The sequence below is a fragment of the Phalacrocorax carbo genome, chromosome 11, assembly GCF_963921805.1.
Source record: "Phalacrocorax carbo chromosome 11, bPhaCar2.1, whole genome shotgun sequence".
Lineage (NCBI taxonomy): Eukaryota > Metazoa > Chordata > Aves > Suliformes > Phalacrocoracidae > Phalacrocorax > Phalacrocorax carbo.
The window spans coordinates 9668175-9694995 of NC_087523.1; the positions used below are offsets into that span (position 1 = coordinate 9668175).

At 45.9% G+C, this 26821-nt stretch overlaps 1 protein-coding gene across 1 annotated transcript in view; it reads left to right on the forward strand.

Moving 5' to 3' along the window:
* The window catches only part of GPC4 (glypican 4), a 68758-nt gene that overhangs the window by 38765 nt on the left and 3172 nt on the right, over window positions 1-26821 (forward strand). The window contains exons 3-8 of the mRNA XM_064462969.1: window positions 6559-6950; window positions 17433-17598; window positions 23414-23544; window positions 23748-23894; window positions 24296-24432; window positions 26614-26789. Of these exons, the coding sequence (XP_064319039.1) occupies window positions 6559-6950; window positions 17433-17598; window positions 23414-23544; window positions 23748-23894; window positions 24296-24432; window positions 26614-26789 (1149 nt within the window). The remainder of the gene's footprint in view (window positions 1-6558; window positions 6951-17432; window positions 17599-23413; window positions 23545-23747; window positions 23895-24295; window positions 24433-26613; window positions 26790-26821) is intronic.

Consider the following 26821-nt stretch of genomic DNA (forward strand, 5'->3'; position numbering starts at 1 on the left):
GGGTGCAGATGAAGATTGTGTTCTTGGGCCCGCAAGAAACAACAAGTTTTAGAAATCCCATTTTTTGGTGGTTGTTTTTTCTCCTATGAGGCTGCAGCCCAGTTGTTGTTGTTGTCTTGAAACCTTTCATTAATCAAGCAAAGTTTTGGGAGATGTTGTTGGGCCTCCCAGCTCTCCAAGGTTCACATGTTGCGGCTGTTGCTGTGATACTGGTGTGATTTAAGCCTGTACTACTTCAAACTCCACGGAAGAGTTCTTCCCATGTCAGTAAGTGCTAACACATGTTTGAAAACAGGACAGAGAAACAGCTTGTGGATTTGCCCTGCCCTTCCTGAGTTCATATTCAATAAATGTGTTAACACTATGTATTCATCGGTTTCTCAACACTTCTGGAAAAAGGTTGTTAAGCTATGGTTTGTTTTTCCTTGGTGGAAATTACAAATGCAGTATATGCAATAAAGGAAGTGAAGGCGTGTTAAAAGTAATGAGGCGCATTTAGAAAAAAAGAAAAAAAATCTCTTTATCCTTTGGAGTAGATGGCATGGCTACGGATGGCTTCACCTCTGAGGTGAAAAGAGCTGTGAAATATTCATCTCTTTTCCTCTAAATTCCTTTTATCTGTCTGGATTGAATTTTTCTTCACATGGTAGGAGCAGCTGCAGGGTGGAGTTTGCATCCACAGATGCACCTCTGCGAAGGCGCTGGGATGCTGCTGGCGCCAGCCCCTCTGCAGCACAGCCTTTGGGGCCGCGGCTTGGGCAAGAGTGTTCATCCGGGAATCCATCTTGCTGTTGTGGACATATTCTGAGTAAACCATTTTATGAGAAAATATAATTAATCTCTTTGTGGCAGCGTTCTCCTGTACATGCTAGAAAGCATAATTGTCTGTACAGACAAGCAAATTAAAGGTTTCAATAAGACAGACGGTCCTGAATTAATCATAACCTGAACAACATATTAAGAGTATACCCAAAAAGCTGGGTAGCAAATTATCTGAAACTAATTAATTGTGCCCATAAAAATACAGCATGTTCCCTCTGCATGCTTGAGCCTGGTTTTATTTGTTTTTTAAGGCGTGTTGAGTAATTGCATGTCTACCTGGTATCTGTGTAGTTAATTTGGAAACCTCAAACAGAATAAGGCCAATTGAAAGCACAGCTCTAAACTAAGCAAACCTGGTGCATGGGAAACACAGGATGTCAGGTGGCCTTTGGGATCAGAAAGATGGGTGGTAGCCCTGGTCTCCTTTGGGAAGGACACCAGCACACCCAGACATGGCCAACAGATGGGCATCTCTAGAGAGCACGTTGGCTCAATGGCCTTGCTGAGCTCTTGGGTAAGACACTCTGCCTCTTTTGCACCGCAGTTAAGGTTTTCTCTGCTCTAAAAACTGGATTTTTGGTGCTGAGCCCTGGGTCGCTCATGGTTTCACTCTTGCAGTTTCTGGTAGAAGAGCAGGCAGGGCGCCGTGGAGCAGGAAATTATTCTCTGAAATAAAAGCATTTCATTCCTTAAGATCAGAAAATTCGAGGCAAAACGTGGCACTCCTGTGGTGGTCAGCTGTGGGTTCAGCCCTGAGGGCTCCCTGCCTGGAGCATGGCTGGAGGGGCAGAGGACACCGGCTCTTTGGTCTTGCTGAGGGGCAGGTGGTGGCAGGAGGCAGCTCAGGCCAGGCAGTTTTGCTGCTGGTTCTGTCACCAGCATTTGTAGGGAAATGCCAAACCTGCCGGTGGGTGAAGGGGAATGCGCCCCTTTGATGTGTTCATCTAATTTCCAGGAGCTGCCTTTGTAGGACTGTGCCCTACAGCAGTGGGCTGCCCTTATCAAAAGCCCTCTTTTATGAAAATCCCACTCTTAATATATCTGAAAATGTTAACATGAGGAATAGGAAAATGTTGCATCCCTTCTTACTTAAAAAAAGGATATTTTCAGATGAGACCTATGAATCCAAGATCAAAAATAATTTTGGGTACAAAAGTCAAAGGAAGTGCATGTATTGTCTGCAGGTAGGATTTGCCCTGTGCCCCACAGTGGGTGGAGTGATTGTGTTTCTTTGAGTAGCTCATGTATCTGCAATTCAGAAGAAAAATTGTTTTGAGTAATTCTGGCAGTGGAAACTGATGTCAAGTGGAAGCACCTTGGGGAGGTGTGGCACTCTCCTGCGCTAGGTTACTGGCAGGGCTGGTCTGCCCTCAAGCTGCAAACAGGTAATACATTTTAATACCTGAAAAAAGGAAATTGCTAAGTAACTATGGCTATGTTTTCCCACTGTGCTCTTTTATAGAAGGGTTTGTTCAAAAGCAGAGACTTCTTTTCTAGGATTCTTATTGCAGAAATAGCAGATATGTTACATCTAGTCTTTCTTACTGTTTCATGACATCTCAGGCTTTCCCTGAGTGTTGGGCATTTGAAATTCTACCCTGAAATTCGAATGGGTTAAAAGAATAAACAGAGCCCAGAGCCTTAGATTGCCTGACTGCAGGTCACTGCCTTTTCTGTCTCTAAAAGTTAATTGCACTGGAAATGTCATCTTCCTTTGAGCATCAAAGTTCGTAGCATCCACAGGATTTATTTTGCAATACAGACAAATTTTAAAGTTTCTTCTTGGCATTAGGAAAGGTTTTGTGGCTCTGGTCCCACCGGGCAGCTTGGCTGCACTCTGCGGACAGCAGTGCTGGTACCCTTGCCCCTGCTCTCACCCTCCTGAGCATCACCCCGAGCAACAAGATGACTTTGCATCAGCAGGGCTTAGCTGAGATGGGTTGAGGTAGTAAAATGTGGACTTGCCTCCCATATCAGGTTGGACCAGAGCTGGCTGGGCCACGTCAGCCCGGCGCCTTGTCTGCAGTCTCTCCTCTCTGGGTAACCCAGACGTCTCTCCATGTTCTGCTCTTAGCTAGGAGAACCAGGGAGTCCTTTAAGCCACATGCTGCTCCTGCGGGTCAGTTAGCGAAGCCCTTCCCAGCACTGTGTATGTGCTTGTGCCTGTTTGTCGACAGAGGGGCCAGCCCTTGTTCTGGGATTTTAAACAAGATAACCGGTAGGGAAAAGAGAGCCTGCCACCCCTCCGGATAGCAGCGTCTCGGAGAGCTCTGGCAAAGTATGATTTGTCGTCTGTGAAAAATGTTTGCATTTGACAGCTTTTCACAGGGAGCCTGTCAGAGTGATAATTTAATGAGTACAGATTGCTTGCAACACAGCTGTAAAACGTGCTTTTACAGTGCTGTAAAATAAGCAACCGAGGCCTTTGTGTGTTTTCTTTGTTTGAGAACAAGTCAACTTCTAATACAAATGAAAGGTGGTCATTTATTTTACCCAGCAAACAGTCAAGACATAAAGAGGAACCTGCCATTTTTCTTCTTGTAGTGGCAAGGTTAATGCTGGGTTATGTTGGTGTTTGCTAATCAGCTTGTTTCTGTGAAGGGGAGAATTAATATCTAATTAGATGTAGGGAGTTACTAGTCAGATTAGCATCTAAGTCATAAAAAGAACTTTTGGGCTTTCTTCTCTTTGTTGCAGATGTCTATGCTCATGGTTTGCACAAAGAAAAGCTTAATATTCCTTGCTGTCCCCAGGCTGATTTCTTGAAGGAGAGACAGAAACTGAGGATGCAGACTTGTAGTATGCCAACAGCTACAGTAAATAATTTTATATACATATATACACACACATATATAGAAATATGTATAGTTTAATCCCTGCTGCTGACTGAGTTGAGGCCTAATGCAACAGCTGTGCATTGCATGGAAGAAGATGCAAGCTACTTGCCATGCATGTCCTACCAGTGGGTCCGTTCCCGCTTGCTGGCGCGGGGCAGCCCTGTGCCGTGCTTGACATCGCTCCTCCCCACCTTCCCAACCTCATCCCCACCCCAGGAGCTGCGAGGTGCCAGCAAGGCCACCCATGGGCCAAGGCACCGGCGCCAGTCACCAGGGTGTCCCGTCCGGCACGGTTCAGGGATGCAGGCACATGCTGGCGGGGAAGCTTCACGAGGTGGGAGGGTGGGTGCCGATGCCGTGCTGCAGACACACAGCCTCTTCTGTCCTCCCCTTCTTATTTGGAAAGTGGCACTTGAGAACGGATGTTTTCTGCCTATGAAAACGCTGGCTGGCGCGTGAACCAGAAATGATGGCTTTGCACGTACGTGGTGCCTCCTTCAGCAGTGTTTGTTGGGGTTTTAGAAGTGGCTGCTTTGGTGGGAAGTTTTCATTTCCTTTATTTATCTTCCTTTTGGGCAAGGAAAGGCTGCTGGCTGGAAGGCTGCAGGTGCACAGGTATTTGCTGCTAATTAGGTTGCATTTTTTTATAGGTTATAGCCCACATGAAAAATTGCTAAGAGATGAAGTGCACTAAAGCCTGGATACAGTTTATTCAACTTTCACTTTGGAGTGTAACCAATAAAGGGAGTTTGGGCAGGAGAGTAAAATGGTTATGATAATATGGATGTATTACTTGAGATAACTTTCCTGGCTTAAAACATTATTTTGGGTTCCTTTAGACTTGTGGTTGGAAGTATTTAATAGATTTCCTATCAATGTAATTTCAAAATCTTAATTCTTTTTGAAGAGCTTGCTGATGCATCTGCCAGCTCTTGTGCCTGGCATGAAAATATTTAAATAAACAACTTATTTGGTGATACTGAAAGGTCTGAGCAAAGGAAGGAAGTGAGCCTTCAAAATGATTAAGTGGATTAGAAATTAATATACACCAAGCTAATCTCTATAGTATAAACTCAACAGAAAAAAATCTTCCTGGAGAGGAAATGCCAGTCATGGGAACGAAAGTGGAGGTTCCTGCTGATACTGGACAGAGGACGTGTCGGGTGTTTGAAATCAATCTCTTCTTCCCTGGATCATTTCTCCTGTGCTCCTAAGAGGCTGCATTATATACAGCCATGTCGGGCCCCGAGCCCCATGACTTTGTTCATCAGGAACTCGAAGAATGTTTCAGTTTTTCCAGAAAATGTTTTCTCTGTTAGGCTTTGTTTGTACTGGAGCACTTTGAAGACGAAAATCTGAACTTCAGCATACTTGTAATACATTTTAACAAGGTTTAAATTCACACTGGGCCAAAATATTCCCCCCCCCCCCAGCCCCTTCTAACAACTTCTGGCTCTAAACATTACTCCTTTGAGGATTAAAAAAACCACAGAGGCATGTTTTATTAAAAAATATTTATTGAATATGAGTCACAGAAAAGCAGAGGTCAGAATCCTCAATTGCTGGTGGCATGCATAAAATAATACGCTTCCTCGCCTGCGCCGTGCGTGGTGGTGGAGAGGCTGCGCCCGCGCCCCAGGGTGCTGGCGTGCCCCCCGGGGTTGGAGCAAACGGGCGGCAGCCCGGCGCAAGCACCGCCGCCCTGTGATGGTTTGTCCCGGCAGCACCTACCCTTGCTCGCCCTAGCTCCTTCCCAAGGCCACACAGCGGGGGGCTTCTTCCAAAATGGCCCAAATCCATTTGATTTCGTGGACCCCTCCCCTATTTTTATTTTTTATTTTCATTTAGTTCATCTACACCAAATCTCCAAGGCAAAGGCTTTGCAGTAGGGTGGTCTTCACTGAGGCCCATGTGCCAAGGCTTTAGTGGCACTGTCTTGGTGGGGCATGTTCTTTAAACTGACCTGGCAAATGCATCTGACATGCCAGACATCGTCAGGTCAGCTCGTTATCGGCATCGGAGGTGTATATCATACACTGCCAAGATGCGGTGACGGCGCTTCGGCAGTGGCCGCTCTCCGGCACCAGGCTGTCTGTTGCTCTGGGAGGGTGAACTGAATTGGGGATTTGCTTTTAGAAGGTGATGAAGCCCAAGGGCCCCCATCCGACCACTGTCACCTGAAAAATCTTTTTGTCGTTCTTGTGCCAAGTGTTTAGCCCTTGGATTTTGAGCAAATTCTGGCTTAACTGTGGTGGTTTTTTTGTACTACCACAAACATCTGAAGCCCTGTCTGCAATCAGGACCAATTAGGTAATTAGAGACAGGCCCTGCCCCAGAGCTGACAAACTTGCAAAACAGGAGAAAGAACCTGCAGGTAGATTTTTGGGTTTATTTTTAAAATGTATTAAAATGTGTTAATTTTTGAGGCTGGCTTATGATCATTCCTGAAAACTAATTGACAAGAAATGACAAGAAAGACCCACTTGAGCAAAAGGTCTGTTTAACAAAACAAAAAAAATATCTTTTTTTCTTTTTGCTTTCCGATAGTCTTGTGCTTTGAAAAATTTTGTTGTTTTTGGTTTGTGTTTGGTTTTGTTTTGTTTTTTCCCATTTTGCTGACTTTTGTCATGGTATTCAGGTTTGTCTCACAAGAGGTTTCACTCTTGCAAGTGTTTGGATCTGGAGGGAGGTTGTGGGGTTGGTTTATGAAGAATAATCAAGGATTTTAAGAACATAAGTTTTTTGAAAATTTTTAGGGAGTCCTCTAACTTTCCATTTTGTTCCGGCAATGGTCTCATTGCATTGAATTTTCCAGTTAAGCAATGGCAGCGGTTGTAGAAATGTGTGAATACACAGCCCAGTGCTGGTGTTTACCATGGCTTCTATTCCTCTTTTCTAGAGTTCTTCAAAGAACTTCTCGAAAATGCCGAGAAGTCGCTGAACGACATGTTTGTGCGGACATACGGCCGTTTGTACATGCAGAACTCGGAGCTGTTCAAGGACCTTTTCGTGGAGCTGAAGCGGTACTACGTGGGTGGCAACGTCAACCTGGAGGAGATGCTCAATGAGTTCTGGGCGCGCTTGCTGGAGCGCATGTTCCGGCTGGTCAACCCTCAGTACCACTTCACGGACGAGTACCTCGAGTGCGTCAGCAAGTACACCGAGCAGCTGAAGCCCTTTGGGGACGTGCCACGGAAGCTCAAGTTACAAGTGACGCGAGCGTTCGTGGCCGCCCGCACCTTCGCGCAGGGCCTCGCTGTCGCGAGGGACGTCGTGAACAAAGTGTCTGCGGTGAGCTCTGTCTTGTGATTATTCCCACGTCCCGTGGACCCGTGATAAGTAGCGTCTTTCCCTATTGTCCTGACTAGGTACTTAGAGGCTTTGCTGGTAGCTGAGCACAGGTGGAAGCAAATTCCATCTATGTAGGCTGTGCCGTTGCGTGTTGAGAGTCTTCATGTTCTGGGGACACCACCATCCAGTGCTGCATCCCAGTAGCAGGGATGTTCCCCAGGATGATGCTGTCCTCCTGTCTAGGCAACAGCAACAAGCAGGAAATTAAATACCTTCTGCAGTGGAAATAACCATGTTTGCTTGTGTAATGGCTGTTTCTTCTTAATATTGCCTTCAAATTACAGCGAGTCATGGCTGCTATGGGCATCCATTACAGAGCAGCTGCTGGTTTGCTCCTTGCTTCCAGGCACAGGGAGAGGCTGTTAGCATGAGCAAACAGCACTTTATAGTAACAGTAAGCCAGAGCCATATGCACAGGGCAGGAGCCAGTTGTACTTGGTGCTGCACATGCAGCATGAGTTAGACCTCAGACTTCTATGGCAAAGTCACTTTTTTGGGGGGTCAAACAGGGGTGATGTGTTGGTGACTTAAATGTTTACCTCCCTCTTCTTAGAAACCATTTTAGAGTGGTTTAAGTGGGGTGACTTTTTTTTGTTGTTGTGATATTTGGTACTTAGCCTGAGTTGCACGGTATAGGCAGCAGGTGTAGTCAGTAATCCCCTTAAAGTGATTGTGTGAGATAACAAATATTAGTGATTTCCTTTCAACAAACTTAGCTAATTTCCTGTGGGCTGCAGAAGATTTAGTATAATCATTTAATCGGGCAGGGAGAGGTTTACTTTCTTTCTACCTGGTTATAGAGTAATAAAACGCCAGGCTGAAAGGGCAGGCAGTAGTTTGAATCACCCTAAGTGCCCGGAAAATGGTGGGGAGGAAGGGGGAAGGCTAGTAAAACAGAAATGAATAGCTGTTCAGGTACTCGTAGAAGCAGAATGCGATTTTGGAGGCAGCACAAGCAGTATCGTTAAGTGAGATAATCATTCAAATTGCTTTGACTTACAGGGATAATATTAAAATCCTGTCTGTCTGGAAAGAAAAAAATCTGCTCGTATGTTAATTTTTCTTGAAGAGAAATGAGAAAAACAACCTGTGATAAGCCTGCACGTGTGCGATAGGGCAGAGAATATTAGCAAGGGAAGAGTCGCCATACTAATACATCCAGGCTTCAGGAGCAAGTTGTAAGTTAGCGGTGACAGGTTTAGGCCTTTGGGTCCCCATTCAGTAGTGATGACTCTCGCGTGAGACATGTCTGCGTGCTGCTGGTTGAGGATGGGTGTTGTGGAGCTCTGTGAGTGGCATGTGGGGTTCCTCTTATGAGACCACAAAACCCTCCAGCCTCAGGGATGCTGTCCTGTGGTGGGAAGGAGATGTGGGAGGGAGGGTTGGTGCTGGATAAGGCCAAGCATTGTGTCTCCATGTTGGGTCACTGGACAAGCCTGCCAGCCTCTTGGTTGGGGTTTCAAGTCTGGTACCTCTTGTTCCTGGATGCGTAGCGTTGTGGTCAGAAAGAAAGGGGAAAAGGGTTGTCGCTGCTGGAGAGCGCGGGTGAAGTATTCGGGTGGGAGGTCTGTCTGCTAAGCCCCAGTACAGTTTTTGGGAATGCACAATCACTTGATAGGCGGTAAACGTGCATGGATGAGGGATCGTGTTTATGCTCCATCTGCTCGGAATTCATCAAAACGTCTCCAGACTTGACACAGGACCACAAGGGCTACGGTCCCCGCATCTGTTACGAATCAGAGTCGTGAACCCAAGGTGGCGTCATGATTTCTCTTTCCCTTTTGAAGATCCTCGAGTGTAGAGTTGCCTTCAACTCTAGAATTAATTGCTCAAGTGTGGAAGGTTACCCAGAGACCCACTCAGCTGCAAAAATAGCTCACGTGCCGAGGACGATCACAGTTACCGCACTTTCCAGTTCAGTTTCACTAGTTGCACTGGAAATCCTGCAACAGATTGACTTTTAAAAGTGGTAGGAAAGGTCCCTTCTGCTGAATACCTAAGCTTTAGTTGCAGCAGTGGAAGGAATAATAATCTTTTCTGTAGTGTTTTAATCTCATTCGGTAGAAGTCTAACGTCATGTTTCTGCAAGACACAATCTGAAATTCTATATGTGAGTTTAAAAGCTGATATTTTTATGCCTGCTGCTTTGCAGTTGTGTTTTGGGGCTTCCCACAGTACATATAGATTAGCCCAGCTTTGCTGAGCTCTATATAATTACGCCATTGACTTTGTTTCCTTATTATTTTTACTCAGGAGTTGTAGTGGGATGACTGCTGCTTCTTCTTGATGAAAAAATGTCCAAAGTAATGTAACTTAGTTTTACTTTTAAGGCCTTTTGTAACAAGCAAGTTCAAAATGTTTAATTGAAAATCCTCAGTAGGAGAAATACAAACTACTGCAAGACCCAGCTGCTTTTTACTTTCCCAGGGTGCTATCAGGAGAGCAAAGAGCACTTTACAGTAGAACAACCTTGATGGCTTTTTAATGATCCTATGTATTTTTACATCTTCACTAGGGAGATGCATTTAGAAAGGTATTGTCCTTGCGTGAGTTTGGGAGTGAAGGGGGAAAAGGAGAGAATATTGAAAAGCTGCAAGTATGCTTGATTTCTGAGCCAGGATGCTAGGAAATAACTTTAATTCAGCATTGGATGGGTCAGAAGCCACGTGCTGCTGCCCAGACGCACAGTGGAGAGAAAACACAGACTGTTTTCCAGCTGTGTCTAAAACCCACAGTTTTGATGCTCAGGTCTTCACCCCTCAAATTCCCTCCTTTGGAACCAGTAAGTACAAAATTCTCCAGATCCATCCTGAACAGCAGATCCAAGAAGAAAACCCAGGGTGCTGTTTCTGCCTGCTAGAGATGTGTCCTGCATCTGAGGTGGGCTGCGAGGGGCTGGGGGCCTCCAGAGCTTCCCTCTGTAGCCTGGTGCTTTCTCTCTGACCTTCCTGCCCTCGCCTTCAGGAGACGGAAATCTGCCCATCCCCTAATCGCTCACTTGCTACTTAGCCCTTGACAGGCACTAAAATCAGCCGCGTTAAATTGCTGCCAGCAGTGACATTTCCTGCCCCAGCCAGGGGTGGAAAAAGGAGCAAATACAAGTCAGAGCCCAGAGTGACCAAAAAGGGGCGAGAACTTGCAACTGGGCAGTTCTCAAGCTGCAGAGATGTTCCCTTAATTAATTACATGTGATTAAACCCACAGCCTGGTCGAGGGTCATGACACCTTTGAGGGCAAAGTGCCCAGGGGCTTGTTGGGTGCAGGTTAACTACAGATACGGGATGGAGGCCCCTGTTGTGGGGGGAGAAGTAGTAGTCGTCAAGGACTGAGCCCCCTGACAGCGTTTTGTGGGGTCTAGGGGAGTGTGCTTAACCCAAGAGCTGGGAGGGAAGGTCTGTCTGGCAGTCAGCAGCTGGCGGGCATGAAGGACGAAGCCTGCAGCCACGTGACATGGAAACCCTGTGTTTGCCTCACTGTCTCTCTGCAGAGCTGCAGATGGGGATGTGTGGGTGGGACCTCCTGCAGCTGCAGTGGTGGTAAGAGTTTTCTGCAGCTCCTCTGGAGATTTATGCTGATGAACTTGTTTTGGGGGCTCTCTTACCGCTTTTCCCTCTTGCCCTTGTGTCCGATTGTTTGAGGAACTGCTGAGAGGTCTGGAGGCTCCCAAATCACCTCCCCAACAAGCATTTGCATGCTGAAAGCCGCACAGCGTGCAGTTGCCACCCAAGCAGCTCTGCTGCTGGATAAGGGGCTTCCAGCCCATCCTTGGGAACCCTGGGAAAGGCAGCAGCTTCAAAGTTGTGTGCAAGAAATAGTGTTTAATTTGGAAGCACAGATATGAGCCGAGTATGAAGTAATGCACAGTTTCATATGAGGAATACATCTACCTCCTCATCTGCTGTCCTCAAGAGACATTAAAAGCTGAGAGGAAGCTGCTGGAGATGTTTGTGGTGGGTGGAGGAGGTTCAGCTTCTTTGGTATCGGCATTTCTTCCCTAGTGAAGTGTGATGATAGCAGCCAAGGAGGGAATTTTCTTCAAACCATTTACAGAAGGAATTACAGAGGGGGCAGGTGATTGCCTTCTCTCAGCCGCTCCAAAGCTGGAGCAAGAGCCTGGGGGGTTGTTAACCCACTTTGCGCTGAGCTGCCTCATCTCTAATGAGGCACCCACGGGGCACAAGGTGAAGCACTGAACCTGCATAAACCAACCTACCTCTGGCCTACGTGAGCTCCCTTACCTCCAGCTGCATCTCCTGAACCGTGGCTCCTGCCCTTTTCAGCATGGATGCAGAATGTGGATGAGACATTAGCTTAGGAGAAGCAGTGATGAAAACAAGAAAGCCTTGAATGAATAAAAAATAAGGCCAGTATCATCAGAAATATTAGGGCACTGAGCTCCTATTTCAGTAAATGTTGTGCCCCTCGTAATTACCATTTGAGGATCTAGAAGTTTAGCCAGAGAGCAAAGGTCCAATCTCCCTTTGTGCTTTGCAGTCTTTGCCCTTTGTTTGACTTAAGGGGAATGTGCCCTTAATCATTTCTAGGAAGAAGTTCATGTTCCTGTATCCAACAAAGCTGGGCACCCTTTGGGTAAGAGCAGACCCGCCCAGGGAAGTGACAGAAATGAAATGTGTTCCTTGCACGCATTGAGAGGAGACGGGGGTCAGATGCTGCTGCTTCACGGGCAACTGAGAGCCAGCCAGAAGAGCCAAGGAGCCCTTTTAGTGTTGCAGAGGGGTCTCTGAAGAAGCAGTGCTGTCCAGGCAGCAAGTTGCAAACTGTGGGGCCAGACCGAGGGGCCACCATGCACAAGGACATTGCCTTTCACGTGCCAAGGGCAAACATCAATACAGAAAACAATACCAAGCACTTCTCCACATCAAAGATGACCCTGAGAAGACCTGCCAAGAATGTGGCTGCATCTGCCTCAGCTCCAGCCATCTGAGGGCCTTCAAAGCATGCTCGAGCAGCAATCATCGCGGATTTAACATGCTGAGAGTGCGCATGGATGCGGCTGTGGGTTTGGAGCTGATGGCGTCATGCAGGAGCGTTTCAGTCCACCCGGGTTATTTTTTTTCTTTGCCTCCCCCCACACTGTGGTTCTGCTGCCAATTTTGTAAACAAATGTGAGGGATAACTAAGGAAGTTCTTGGGTCTAACTGCTAAGATAAATGCTCTGGCTGTTTTGCTCATTAAAGCAAGCAGAACGCTCCTAATTATCTGCTGAGCGACTGGGTCAGGGAGAGGCAGGTGCTTTGGAGAACAAGCTTTGTTTGAAAGGTGCGCTGGTCCTGGGGACACCAAGAGCAGGAGATGCTGACCCTGGCATCGCTCCGTAAACGCTCGGTTGAAGAGGCGTCTGCTTGGTACCGAGGTCCCCTCTGCCCGGCGCTGGCTGGAGGGGCTGGCAGGGAAGAAAAGCACACAGTGCTCCCCTTTTGACATGTTAATGTTAAGACTGAGCAGGTCCAGTGACCAGTGGTGTGATTCTCGGGAGCTCTGCTGTTCCTCTCCGGCAGTGTCACATCTGGGGAGGAGGAAAAGCAAGTTATAAGTAGGGAATCGAGTGTAAATGTACTCTTGAACTTTTCCTCATACCGAGGTGACTGTAACCAGCACGATAAAGCTGCAGCAGACATCGCTACGGGTGGCAAATACTGACGAGGAACAGAGCCCTGTGGTTCCCAAGTATCTCTCCTGAATGTGCTCCCTTGTGCAAGACCTCGGAGGTCCAACTCTGTGGTTGAACCAGACGCTTTCTAAATTATTCATGTGCTAGCACCGGGCCAGCAAAATTGGTTAAATGCATAGTTAATTCCAAAACACTTTCATTGGAATATTTGGGGTGGGGAAGCAAATCAAGAGCTGCCTGAGTGATCTTCTGCTCCACAGTGAGCTGAACGTCTGGACCAGCATGTCCCAAGATTATGCTCTTGCACAACACTGAGGGAAGGAAAAAATGATGTAAGTGAGGTTGTGTTGGTCCCAAAAATTGATGATACTTTGCTTGTCTAAATTGGCTGCTCACCTGGAGCATCCCACAGCCCTTCAGTCAGCTTTGGAGTTAGTTTTGGAAGTCATTAAATCATCTTTCCATGTCACTGAAGTTACTTCTTCAGTTTTCTTTATCCAATATTGCCCTAATTCTGTTTTTTGCAAAGAAAACACAGTATAAATCAAAATTCATTTCACTGCATTTATTTTCAAATTGTTGGATTTTTATGTTTTCTGGTGGCACTGTGGCTGGCATGGCAACGCTGCTGTTGTGCAAGCTTGGAAAATAAGATAGCCTGAGTTATCAGTGTTGTTATAAATAGTTATTAAGGCTGCCAGGATTTTAAATGTCATAACTAACATTCTTAATGTTAACTTGAGGGTAGAATGAGAAAATAAAATGTGGCTCTGGCCGTCTGGCAGCTGGAGGGAGCTCCCTTCAGGACCGCCCATGGCTGGAGCTCTGTCATCCTTCCCCAGCTATTTCTTGCCTTGGGAAGGAGGGGAAAAAGAAACCGGTTGCTTTTCTGAGCTTTATCTGCTTGCACAGATTGTTTCTTCTTGAGTTTTGGTGGCTTTGTGGTAGGCTGTTAACAGGGCATTTCACTTCATAGGTGTGTGCTTTGATGGTGAAGTTTCTACCAGACATATTCATGCAGACACGGTTGCCAAAGAGTTGGAAAAGGCTAAGGACATAGGGCAAACAGTTTCCCTTATGTGAGACTCTGAAATGGGGTGGATATGACAAGGTACCAACAAAAACCAGATTTTATTTTACCAAAAGCACATTATTTTTACAAGAACATGATTGTATCTTCACCAGTAAATGTAAGTTGGGGTGCCTCAACACATATGATACGAAACATTTGGTTTAAGCCCAGAAAGCCCAGAACTGTTTGCTTCTCACTAATTTTTGTGGGTTGTGCACAAATCTGTGTTTTTAAGGAGCAAGTTCGATACAAACGTGAAGATTGGTGCCAAAACACATCTGTTAGCAGCTTTTAATCTTCACGTTTGACAAAGCGTATGGACATGGACAAATTGTAATTTACATGATGAAACCGCAGGTTGATGGATTGCTGCAGTGGTGTGGAACGCCATGGAAGGGAAATAAATTTCACAAGATAAAAGGAAGGGATTGGAGTGCATTTACTTCTATTATAAGCTTTTACAGGGTATGTGCACTACAGCGTACTACTACCTGGGCTCAAATCTACTAGAGTAAATCCTCTTCAGCAAATAAAGCTTTCTTTGGGACTCTGCTGTATTAGAAAGGAGATTATTTGGTTTTTGAGGGTCATTCTAGAGTAGAGTTTGAATGAACTTGAGTTGCTTTCCAAGATAAACACAACCCCAGAACAAAGCATATCTGGGTTTACTGTTACATACAGTGGTGTTTTAAGAGCTTGCACCTGGTGTGGCAAAGCGAACATTAAAAGCTTGTGAAGAATTGCCAGTGCAACATATGGCACAACCCACTGACAGACCCAGAGTTGGTCTGGACCGGGTATTATGGGCCCTTTGCCAGGGGTTAAGGTTGTTGTTGCAGCAATACGTAGCAGTTAAGCATTTATCACGGTTGTAACGAGGTGTAATTGCTCATGATCTTCCCCGAAACTCTCTCTTAGAGCTGATATCTGTGCCTTCCTGTTGCTTTCTGACACCATAAAATGCCAGATTTGGTCTGACAAATTTCCCCTTCATCTTCCTCTTCACCTGCAACTATATTGCAAACTCTCAGCTTCCCTGCAGGGTACGTCCATCACTACTTAGGGTTTGGTTTGGTGGTCACTGGGGTTTGCTTTTCATCGCCCTGTTTGCTTAGCTCTGTGTATGGCTCAGAGCTGCAAACCTATGTAGGGGAGGAAGCAAAACCCCCTTTGCTTTTAAATTCGTGCTGGGCCTTTGTTCAAAGGATCTAATCCAAGTGACTGTCCCATGTCATCTGCTGAGGAACGCGGGAAAGTGGCTTCAGTTTCCCCTGCATCTGCTGGGATTCATAAAGATCAACCCCTATGAAATATCAAAGCAGGGCGGATGCTGCGGGATTGCAGCCATGAGGGGTGAGCGGGAACCTAAGATGGGAAGGTGCCTCCCAGGTCACTGCTGAGCGGATGATTTTTTTGCAGCACGCTGCTCTGCGCTCCCTTTCATAAAGCTGCAGCTTTCCATGATAGGATTGGGGAAGTCTCCTGCTCCTTGTCCAGCTTCAAACTGTTCTAGCACCCGGTTGATGCTATCAACCTTTTCCTAATTTTTTTCCCAAGGAGGATGCAGAGTGGTTCTTCGAAGACCAGCAGTGCCAGGACGGCTGGGATCTGCTGATAAACCTCAGGACTTAGGTGTGGAGGTCCTGGCACCTACCACCAAGTGTAGCGGGAAGAGATTTTTATCATAAAAATGCCTAAACTACTAAACTGGGTCATCCTTCAGAGCTCTGTCTCTGGGTGTTAGATGTTGTTTAGCTCCCTCTTCCCCCCTGCCCCACAACTTTTTTGTTATGCAAGGGCTGCACCATCTGGATGGCAGATGATACCTTTACATTTGTCTGTTTTCAGTTTTCCTACTATAAATCATCTGATTTAGCTGATTTCTGTTGCTTGAGCTCTTCCCAGTGTTTGAACTAGCTCTGCTTTAAAGCCATGCTGCCCCAATAGGGAGCTTTCTGCTGGGGCTCCTGCTCCCGCTGCGCCTTCCAAATATATTATATATATATCATCTATATATATATATGTGCGTATATATGCTCTGAAGTGTCTGAATCAGATTTCCTCACCACCACAAACAGCTTTTTACATCGATTCTCCTTTTGCTCAGCCAAACAGGCTCCTTGTGGACAAAAGAGGGGTAAAGATAACAAAAGAGGGGTGAACTGGTGTCTGAATGAATGTTGCTGGTCAGCCAAAATCCAGCACTGAGCTCCGTCAAGCACAGAAGATTGTCCTTCTGTTAAAATCCTCCTAGTTTCATATGCTGTCAACTAGTTTTTGCACCAGATCATGTTCTGTTTCTCCATAGACCTCATGTGGTGATGAGCTTTGCAATAGTATGGTCCTCAGTGTACATGTGGTACCAGGTCCCAGGGCTTCCTCACGTATGTTCATCTCTGTTCAGGCCTGTCATCCTTTCTGCCATGAAATCAGTTTCCAGACCTCCAGGAGATGAGATGTGGAGGCCATCCACATCTCCAGCCATTTGTATTGAATGACTTCCCTCTTCCTCGAGGCTGTTAGGGAGTCTCCTCCTTCAGTACAGTCTCAGATCGTGATCTACGTAGAGTGCTTTCCATAAATGCTGTACAAGAAGTCTCAAGTGCATTGCTAAAACACCAGAGACTGCTTCTATTTTGTCAGCATATCTCTGATCACATCTTAATTTTCCATTTTCATGTGTGGTTAATTAACACTTAAACTTGCTCTTGAGGGAGCTTCTCTGTTTAGTGCTTTAGACAGACCCACCACGTGGTCGGCACTAGTACGTGGTGCTGGAGCTAACGCTCCTCAGACCAGCTGGGTGGAAATGGTTTCAATGAATGTTTTGAAGCTGGGCCAGAGAGTGAATCAAACATGAATGACCATGAGTCACTTTGGAAAATAGCCCTGCCGAGGGCTCAGAGGGTGACGTGCCTGCTGCAGATAGCTCCGCTTGCACGCCCAGCAGTTGCACGTTGGTTTCGAGGGTCTTCCCGGCTTGTCCTCAGCTGCGGGGCTGTAGCTGCCACCTCCTTCGCCCGTGGGGAACAGCCTTATTTAGCGTGGTGGGTGCTGAGTGTAAGTGAACGTGGGTATCTGTCATGTAAATGCTGTGTTGCAGGAGTTGAATGTAAGATAAAGGAGCAGGTGTCTCTGCCGGAGAGCCCTGCTGGGCGGTTGTCCAGGAGGAGCCTAGCCACAGGGTTGCAGTGGAGGAGGGCACACTCCCCACGGGTTTGGTGCGGGGATAGCGGCAGGCATCCCGTCTCAGCCGCTTTTTCCTGAGAAGTCCCGGCATTGTTGTCTTCAGTGTGTGTTTGCGGTGGGGCTTGGATAACGCAGCCCTGCATTATGCCTTTTGGCTTGGTGGCCTGTTAGTCCCTGCCCTAATCTCGAATGCTTCCTGTCCCCTTGGGGTGCCTGTCCTTGCAGCCCAGGGAGTGGTCCCACAATACCAGGCAGCTGTCACTGGGTATATTGCAGTGGATATAAGGTTTTGCAGAGTCGGGGATTGGCTGTGACCCCTGGAGTAGCAGGTACACCCAAGGAGGTGAGCCAGACCCCTTCATCTGTTCCCCAGATACTGGGGAGCTCTGACCAGACAGCAGTGGCTGACCCCATTGCACCTCCCCTGCACAGCTCTGTTCCCACCCACCCTAGGGTAAACGTGTGTGGTTTTTTGCTTTAGTGACCGAGGGCTAATTTTCTTCTCCTTTCCTCTTTTTCTCTCGTAAAGGTGAATCCCACACCGCAGGGTACACAAGCGCTGTTGAAGATGATGTACTGCCCACACTGCCGGGGTCTGGTATCGGTGAAGCCCTGTTACAACTACTGCTTTAACGTCATGAGAGGCTGCTTGGCCAACCAAGGGGACTTGGACGCAGAGTGGAATACCTTTATGGGTAAGGCAGTATGGGTTAAAACTGCGTGATGCTGATATTGTGTCCTCCACCTAAATGGCTTTTGTGAATGGCTGTGCTGAGCTATAGCAGGTTTTTAGGTGTCTTGTGATGGGTATCTTTTCCTTCTACATCTTTGTTTACAACACACCTTTTGCAGTTCACATTTATTTCTCAATCACTGGGACTTTTGTTGTGCCAGTGACCTCTGTTTCAGTGATGGACCTGTCATGCTTGTAGGCTTGGGGTGTCTTCTTGCTGGAGCAAGTGTGTGTGCAAGCTGTTTTTTCCATACTACTCCTTTTACGTTGTTGTCACCTTACAGCTGTCCTTCCCAAAGCCAGTTTTCTTCCTCAGCAGTCTGAGAGTCTGCCTTCTAGCTGGGGTGAGCTTTGGGGAAAGCTGTGGACCTGTATTTTACATTAAAAAAATTGAATGGGACATGTGTCTGAATCTGTTTTTAAACAGTTCATTTGGCGCTCGGCCACTATCCTTTTGAAATGTTGATAGGCCTTACGTGACGCTGTGCGAGTGCTTTTGCCATCCTCTTCCTCCTGTTGATTATTTCTCTTCCATGCTTATAAATGGTATTATTCGATACATGAAATTTAGACTGAAATGTTAAATTCTACCTTGGGTCAAGGCTCAGCAGAATTGGCGATGCATCACGTTTTGGGAGCACAGGCAATAGATAATGTTAAATGTTTTCATTTGTGCTCCTTTTCTAGGAGGCTTGATTTATCTGTGAACAAGCATCCTTTGGGAGCAGTCGCTTCACTCCAGTTAATGTGTGATGAAGTGCACATGTGAAGTATCTGCCGCTACTGACAAGGCTGCGGTGCTCTTCCCATCCCACTCGTGGAAGAAAAAGCCTGTTAGAAAGAAAAGATTTTCTTTTCGTTAAGCTGCAAGATATGAAAGGGAAATTGCTGATAATTGGCATTTCAGGCTAGATTTAAATCTTAGAACTTCTTTTCCCGTGTTTTGTGCACTGGCTTTTCATTTCACTGACCATGCCAATTGGATGTGTGCAGGGTATTATTTTCAGAAGGCGTTTTTTTGCCTGTGTATTCCATATAGGGAGTTAAATGTGACACTAAATTGGGTTTCCAAGTCATTCTCTGGGAGGCTGACACCCCCCACCCCATTCCTCCCAGCCGTCTTTCTCATGAGAATATTAAGTATTTCAGCTACAACTGTTGCTGAAATAGCTCAAAGCCAGGAGACTTGCAAACATCTAGTCCAAGCAGAAAAGAGGAATCCTATGAAAGGGAAGGGCATAATGCCAGAAAACAGACAAAAGCACAAGCAGCTAATTGCTGTAGGTGGTATGCAGCTAAAAACGAACCCCGTTGGAAGCCAGCGAGCCCTGTCACACGAGACTGATCAGGGACTGCATACAATAATTAAGATTATTAAACAAGGCTAAATAAATAAATGTGATTCCGGGTTGGAAGCAAAGCTTTCTTCTTGCAGTGCTTCCTCCCCAAGGGGCTTCTTGCCCACTCGTTACTTGAGTATGGTATTAAGCTTCGTTACACTTATTGGCAGTATTTGCTTGGTTCTTGCAGTCTGGGTTGATTCTTGCAGTGGAGTAGAGACACTGAAAACTTAAGCGGTGCTTGCTTTAGACAGTTTAATAACTAAACAGGTGCTGGTTATGTTCCAGATTTTGGTTTCTTCCTCAATTTGCCACTTGAGGCAAATTAAATTAAATAGGTCTGGTGTTTGGGGCAGGGCATATCTCACAGATATCCTCTGTGTGTGTGTTTGTTGAGAAGTTTAAATAAATAAATAAACAAACAAAAAACTAAAAAAAATCCCCCGCAAAGCACCCCACAACAACAATAAAAAACCCCACCTGCATGGGTTCGATGCTATTTTGCATTGCAAGTTTAAGTACTAAGTTACAGCACTGATTTATTATGTGTCAAAACCAGACTTTGAACGTAGTGGAACAATTTGAAGATAGTTAAATAGGAGAACTTGCAACAAATGCTGCAAGTGTATATGAATTTGGGTGCCTGTGCGTATAAAATATACATGCGCATGTGTTAGTGGGTCTATACGTAAGTCACTTATGTAAAGCTTTTCCAAACTGGGATGTAAAGATCGTAGGTTTATTGAGACAGGAAGACTTTATACTGCCTTACTGCTGCAAGGTACCATTTAAAGCTGCAGCATATGAAATAATGACCAAATTTTCTACTCTTTTCTCCCATTTAACTATCTTTAAATCATTTTGCCCTCTATTCCTGACATAATTGTACACCAATTAGAGAGGGATATACTTTGTTTCAAACAAGCTATTGGGGGGTTTGGAGCTCTCCTGAATGAACAGTGTTAATCTCCAGTGCCTTTTCATGATTCCTACCCCCCACCCCCCAGGTTTATTCTGCTCAAAGATGTCGAATTCAGGCTCCATGTACATATCTGGAGTACTACTTTGTGTGCAAAGAATTTTTTCCCCTTTTAAAAAAAAAAAAAAAAAAAAAGATGATTGTTGTTAATGAATGGTCAAGGTCTCTCCCCTCCTTCCCCCCTCTTTTAAATCAGATCTTGGGGTTAAGACTGAAAACTGCCTTTTGTTCTTCAAGTCAGACAGTGAGGCTGAAGATGTGGGTTTCTGATTATTGGTGGCACAATGTGAAAGAATTGCCAAGGATTGTCTCAATGGCAGTAGCAAGGACAAATGTATGCAGGAGGAAAAGGGTCTTTAAGGGATGACGCTGTATGGTGTGGGTTGGGGGGTTGTGTGTGTGTGTGTCCCCCACAGTCCACTTCTATCTCCCCATCACAGAGAGGAGAGACAGTCTTTGTCATGCTGCATGTTTGTAATAAATGGCACAGGGACATTTTTCACTCTGCCAGACTTTTTTTTTTGTGAAGTAGAGCTGAGCCACCTCACCGTGGCTTATAGATATCAATTATTTTGCCCCAGCTCTGGTGCAAAATAATTGATATTTATATTCAACTCCTCTCCCAGTAATGGAAAATCTTTTTGGGAGATGAGTTGCACCAAAGCTTCATCGCTGGTTTCAGTGCAGCGTGCCTCCCCTCTTGACATGCTAGCGTTATCTTGAACCCCAGCCAACCCTATTAATGTCAAACGTGGCTGCCAGAGGGAATCGCTGCTCGCCACGACTGCTGGTGCGGACACCAGCCAGCTCCTGGTGGGAGGTAAAAGTTTGCAGGATGCCCCCAAAACCAAAACTGTGCATGAGGTAGAGCCCCCCCCCCTTTTTTTTTTCCTTTTTAATGAAAGTTCATTTCATTTAGCGTTCCTTGCCAGTATCAATCCCTGCTTCTGAAGAGCTCCAGTTGAATATATTCTCCAAGGGCAATTATTACTTTCCTTATCTTTTCTCGCCAGCTTTGGCAGCTCTGCTGGAGGCCGAATGCATTTTCTCTATCGGCAGTCAAAGCGGAGGCTGCATTCCTGGGCTGTGATACATGTAACGCCATGGCACCCCCGCTAACAAAGGACCCAATTCGCTCTACATTCCCATGGTCTTGTGGATGGCCTGCCCGGCTCAAAGTTTACAAAGACGCCAAACAGCCAGAAGAATTGGGGTTTATGTTTCCTTTCAGTCTTTCACAAACACTTTATTGATCTGCGGCCTTTCCTGGCCACTCAGAGAATTAAGTAGTTACAAAATGGAATGATTTGGGGTTGTTTTTTTTTTTAAAAAAAAAAACCTATGCATTTTGTGTGTTTTATTATCTGTCTATTCATAATATTTTTATTTGAAATGAGCGGCTTCCTGTAAACTCTGCCGGGATGTTCTTTATGCGCGTGAAAAACCCCAAAAGCTTTGACAATGATGAACACATTTAAGTTGTGCTCCACTTGTTTACAAAAGTCTCCATTTGGTAGCACATCAAAAGCATTTTTCTCCCCTCCGGCACAATGGTATATTCATGCTAGCAGTCATTACTCAGAGATTTGAAGCATCACTTTATTGGAGCCCACCACAATACAGTCTAAGACTCTTTGTTTCATTTGTTATTACCTTCTTTTTTTTTTTCCTTTTTTTTTTTTTTTTTTAAAATGCATTTAGTTCAGACCTGTTTGTAGTCCCTGATGGCTGAATTCCATCCATGCCCTGCGACAGCTCCATCATTGATGCTGGTGGTGTGTGCCTGCAGGGTGAGGGGCTTTCCTGGGGGCTCCAGCTCCTCCCGGGGTTCACTCCCTAAACACCAGCACCTTGGTGGAGCTGTGTGAGTCCTGGCTGACATGGTTTTTAGGATGCATTGATCGACTGTTCAACCCTTAACTAGTATCCAGCAAATCTTTGGAATACTGATTTGCCTTTAAAAAGTGGATTTGCAGGCTAGGAAGATGTCTGCAATCCATGCGGGGGGGTTTGTTGTTGGATTATCATCATCATCATTGTCGTCGTTATTTAAATACACAGATAGCTTAATTTATAATCTGTTTGTGGGTTTTTTTTAGTGTAGTTTAACATGAGTTGGGCACTAAGGCAGAGCTATTACTCAATCATTCAGTATGTGGAATATCTTTATAGGGCTTTAACAGGTAGCCGGAGCCCATGGAAGTTTTCTGCTTGTTGAAGGTACCTTCTGTGCTGAGGAGGAGGATGAACATCAGCAGAAACACTTTTCAAGAGAAATTAATAGCCTGACTGTGAGGCGCCCATTTCTCCTTAATGGAAAGGAACAGGCGTATCCTTGGGCGCGGGGAGGAGCTCCTTGGAAGAGGGTTTCCTCAGGGCCAGAGGGACCGTGGTGCCCTGGCCTCCCATGTCACGCAGGCTAGGACAAATTGAAGAATTAAATGCAGCTGGAAAATTATGAGTAGAGCAACTGGAAATGCAGCTGGAAAATTATGGGTAGAACAGCGTACGACAGAGAGTCACAAAGTGACGCAGGAGAGGAGTCCAGCAAACAGGGTGCTCCAGGGTTGAGGGACTGCAGTGAAAACAATGTTAAAGGTTGTGATGGGCAAGAAGAGACGAGTGCTTAGCACAAGGTGTGTGTACCTGGAGGCACCTTCTAGGGGAGAACCAGAGAAAGAGGTCTAAAATGCAATGCAGGGTGAAAGCCTTAATGCCAATAATAATTTCCCAGAGGAAGTAATGGAAGTTCAGTAGCTGCTATGTTTAAGGATGTATTTGATGAGGATGTGCATGTCAGCACAGGAGTGACCTAGTGTTGGCTGAGGGACTTTTCCATCTCCACTTGCATGGAGATGTGCCAAATATATCATTAGAGCACAACATCTACCATGGTCTCACGCAGTCTCCCTTGTGCAAATTGTCCGTGTAATGCCAGAATGTGTAATGCTTTGGCTTCCCCGGACACGGCAAGGCCTCTAGCTTTCCATAAGGGAGGGATGGTAGTGATGGTCATCTTGGGCCCCTTCACGTTGGTCTCTTGCGTTCAGGACAGCATGAGGAAGCCAGTGGCTTTCTCTCTCTCAGCTTTGAAAGCAGTCTTGAAAAACAAATGACACAAGGAAACCTTTAATAAATGAGCTTGGAGAGGAGGGTGTTAGTAATGCTTGTTCTAATTGGAGAAGCTGATTACAGGCTGCCTTTTGGCAGGCTGCGATGGCTCTCCCTCATTTAATGCAGCTTTTGATGTATATGAGCCCCTGGCGTCATGTTGGCAGCCTGTAAGTGCCTGGTGAAGTTGTAGGCTCTGGGAACGGAGGAAGATGTTTCCTGGAGATGCGTGCTGGTCAGAAGCAACGTTGCGGTGGTTAATGTCCGTGTGCTCAATCTGTTATCCATGTTATCTGTTATCCTTGAAGTTTCTCCATTAAAAGCCTTTATTTCTCTCCTTGTTTTAGATTCGATGCTGCTGGTAGCAGAAAGGCTGGAGGGTCCCTTCAACATTGAGTCAGTCATGGACCCCATTGATGTGAAAATTTCAGATGCGATCATGAACATGCAGGAGAACAGCATGCAGGTGTCTCAGAAGGTAAATGGACCAAGAGAACACTTGGGCTTTATTTGTCCAATATGTTTTATTTCCCTATTCTTGTCAATATGCTTTTTCTTTAATGTCCTTTCAAGTATATATAAAGCTGATGTATCATTTTGGGCAGGGGCTGGGTTGGAACCTGGAGAAGGGAGGTGGTTGTTACCTCCCATTTTATAAAACTGTTTCCTTCTCTCATGTAGGTTTTCCAGGGTTGTGGGCAGCCAAAAACACTTGCCCAGGGCCGGACCGCTCGTTCCGTCTCAGAAAGTGGTTTCAGCGCTCGTTTTAGACCCTACAACCCAGAGGAACGGCCGACTACAGCTGCCGGCACCAGCTTGGACCGACTGGTGAGTGCCTGGTCCTGCCAGTGCCACACAGGCGCTTTGCACCCATGTACCGCAGCGTATAATTTTCCATTCATTATTTATAGGGTTTCTTAATATTCCTTGCCTGTCTTAAACTCTCTGAGGGGTGTAATCTGCCCGTGGCTCTAGATGTGAATTACCTCAACGCTTGTATGTCAGAAAAGCGCCTGTTTTAAAGCTTGACTTATGAGTAATATAAGTTTGAGGAACGGTGTTTAATTTTGTATTAAAAAAGTAAATCAACCATCAAAACAGGCAACCTGAAGATCTGGCCTATACACGTCTGTTGTGATAAAAAATACCTTTCCAGCTTCACTTTTAATGAGCGTTCGGTATTCTGGATTATGTGCTGTGTTTCTTTTTTTTTTTTCTTTCTTTAATAGGTTACTGATGTGAAAGAGAAACTGAAGCAAGCCAAAAAATTTTGGTCATCTCTCCCTGGCAACATTTGCAACGATGAAAAGATGTCTGTAGGCACCGTCAACGAGAACGAGTGCTGGAATGGGAGCGCCAAGAGCAGGTTTGGCGATGCTGCTGCCGCCGGTTAACTCTCTCCCTCTCGCCCCAGCCTTTCCCAGAGTGCCAGCTTCTCTCCCCGAGCCCTCTCCTCTTACGGGACTGACCCCAGCTCCCCCGAGACAGGCTGCTGCTGGTACCCTCTTTTTTGTGTAGATGGGGGGGAGCTTGAATGCAAAGCTAAAGGCTTGTCCAAGCTCTATGTGGTGGTTTATTTGAAAGCGTAGAACTGAATCTATATTTCTAGATAACAACACCTCTCCTTGGACCTGAACCTCTTACTGGTTGCTCCTGGGTTCGGGGAGGTGGTTTGTACAAAATCCGGTGTCACAGCCACAGAGCAGGGATGCTTGTGTTGTCTGACAGTGCTGTTGCCCCAGTGCCCCAGCTGGTGTTTCTTGTTGAGCGAGGGCAAAGGAGGTGGGGGCCGGTGGCAGGTCCACCTCTCTGCTGCAGAGGTCAGTGGCACAAGGGGGCCGGTGGTTTTCATGCATGCTTTTTATGGAAAAATAGTTAAGAAACTTTTTTTTTTTCCTAAGGAAGAAATTGCCAACACATGTATAAGCCAAAATTTTTCTGTCCATACGGTTTATGTAACTGTTTAACTTTTATTTTGGAAATAGAATTTTCTTTTTTTTCTGTTTGCTTACTGAGGAAATAAGCAAAATCCAAGATGTTCCATTAAAGAAAAAAATAGTCATCCAGGGTGTTCCAGCAGTTTTTCTAAGTAATAACAGTTTATGCCCTTGATATTGTGGGAGCACAGGACTGAGCCATACCGCGTAAATTTTGTACTGTTTCATGTTGCCGGAAACGGCCTTGCTCGGCCAGGACAGTGGTTTGGGTCTCTGCAACAAGAAACGACTCTGCCCTCCCGAGGTCTTTTTTCTCAGCAGCTTGTACCGAGCTTTTCATGGCAGATTCCCCCAGTGCGTGAGGTCGGGCATCAGTAAGGAGGGGAGTTGGAGACTTGGCAGCACTGGGCAAGCAGACAGAGAGGGGTGTCTGGGGGAGGCTGGACCTCACTTACTGCCATCCCGTGTGGGTTGTGCAAGATATTTTGCTTTACTATTACTCTTTTTCTCTGTGGCTCCAATAAGCTTAAAAGTTCAGTAGTCTTCCACACTTTGGTCTCTCTCTGACCTCTTTGCAACATATAATATTGAACACAAATCATAACAACAACAACAACAATAATATACCCTTGCAAATACAGGACAGGGTTTGAGCATGCCCTTCAGGCATATGATTATATCTCACTGCCTGGTCTCTGGGATCCGCAGATTGTGCTAAAGGCTTTTCTCTCTCTCGTGATGCTGATGTTGGCATCATAACTAAGCAAAAGTAAAATCTTCTTCTGTTAAACAGTGCAAGTCAACTAATGGGAGGAGGAAAAGAAAGTGTCATATCCCTGCTCTGTACGATGATACTACAAATACCTGTTTCAGGAGATGTATTCTTTTGGGTTTTGTTGCTCAGTCTCTTTTAAACCAAGAGGCTGTAGGTGTGTTCAGACCTGAGCGTGCGCACCTCCTCAGGCTGAGCAGCTTGGCTTTTCTCTGCTTCAATGCGTGGGGTTATCTTCAACAACACAGATGTTTCTCCTGCTGGGGTTATTAGGGAAATTGCATCTCATGTCTGCATGGTGAGAAGTACACATTTAATACCTCAACTTGATGGTTAAGGTGCATTATGCAAAGCCAGAATGACATTCTTGCCTCCAACTACTCCAACTACTATAAGTTTCTCTGGGATAACTATGGCCCCAAAGGTTGTTTTCCTGAAAGTGCCATCTAAGTGGGCATCAAGGCATCTCAGCAGCTTGTTTCGCTCCATTGCCTGCAGCGAGCTGATTTATGCTGTTGTAAGCCATTATTATTGTAAACCCCAGATCTTCCTTTTCTTTTCAAGTTGGGGAGAAAATTGTCTTTCCCCTGCCTTGTGGCAAACGGTATATGAAAACGGTGTTTAATTTCACATGCTGGTCAGGTTGCAGGGAGGGGAGATGGGGTAAGAAGCTAGAGAAGGGATCCGTGAGGGTTAGCATGTGGGAAGATCGTGTTGGGCTCAGGATCACTGAGGCTGGAAACTGGGGTGGCATCACTGAGTTCCTGTGCTTTTGCCCTTCGGTGCGGGACCTTGCCGAGCTGCAGCTCTGGTACCAGCAGGAACGGTTTCTTTTCAGGTATGACTTTGCGGTGACTGGAAACGGCTTAGCAAGTCAAGTGAATAACCCAGAGGTAGAAGTCGATATTACTAAGCCAGACATGGTGATTCGCCGGCAAATCATGGCTCTGCGGGTGATGACCAACAAGCTGAAGAATGCATACAGTGGGAACGATGTTGACTTCATTGACATAAGTATGTTTGCTGTTGTTTGCCTTTTGCTTTTG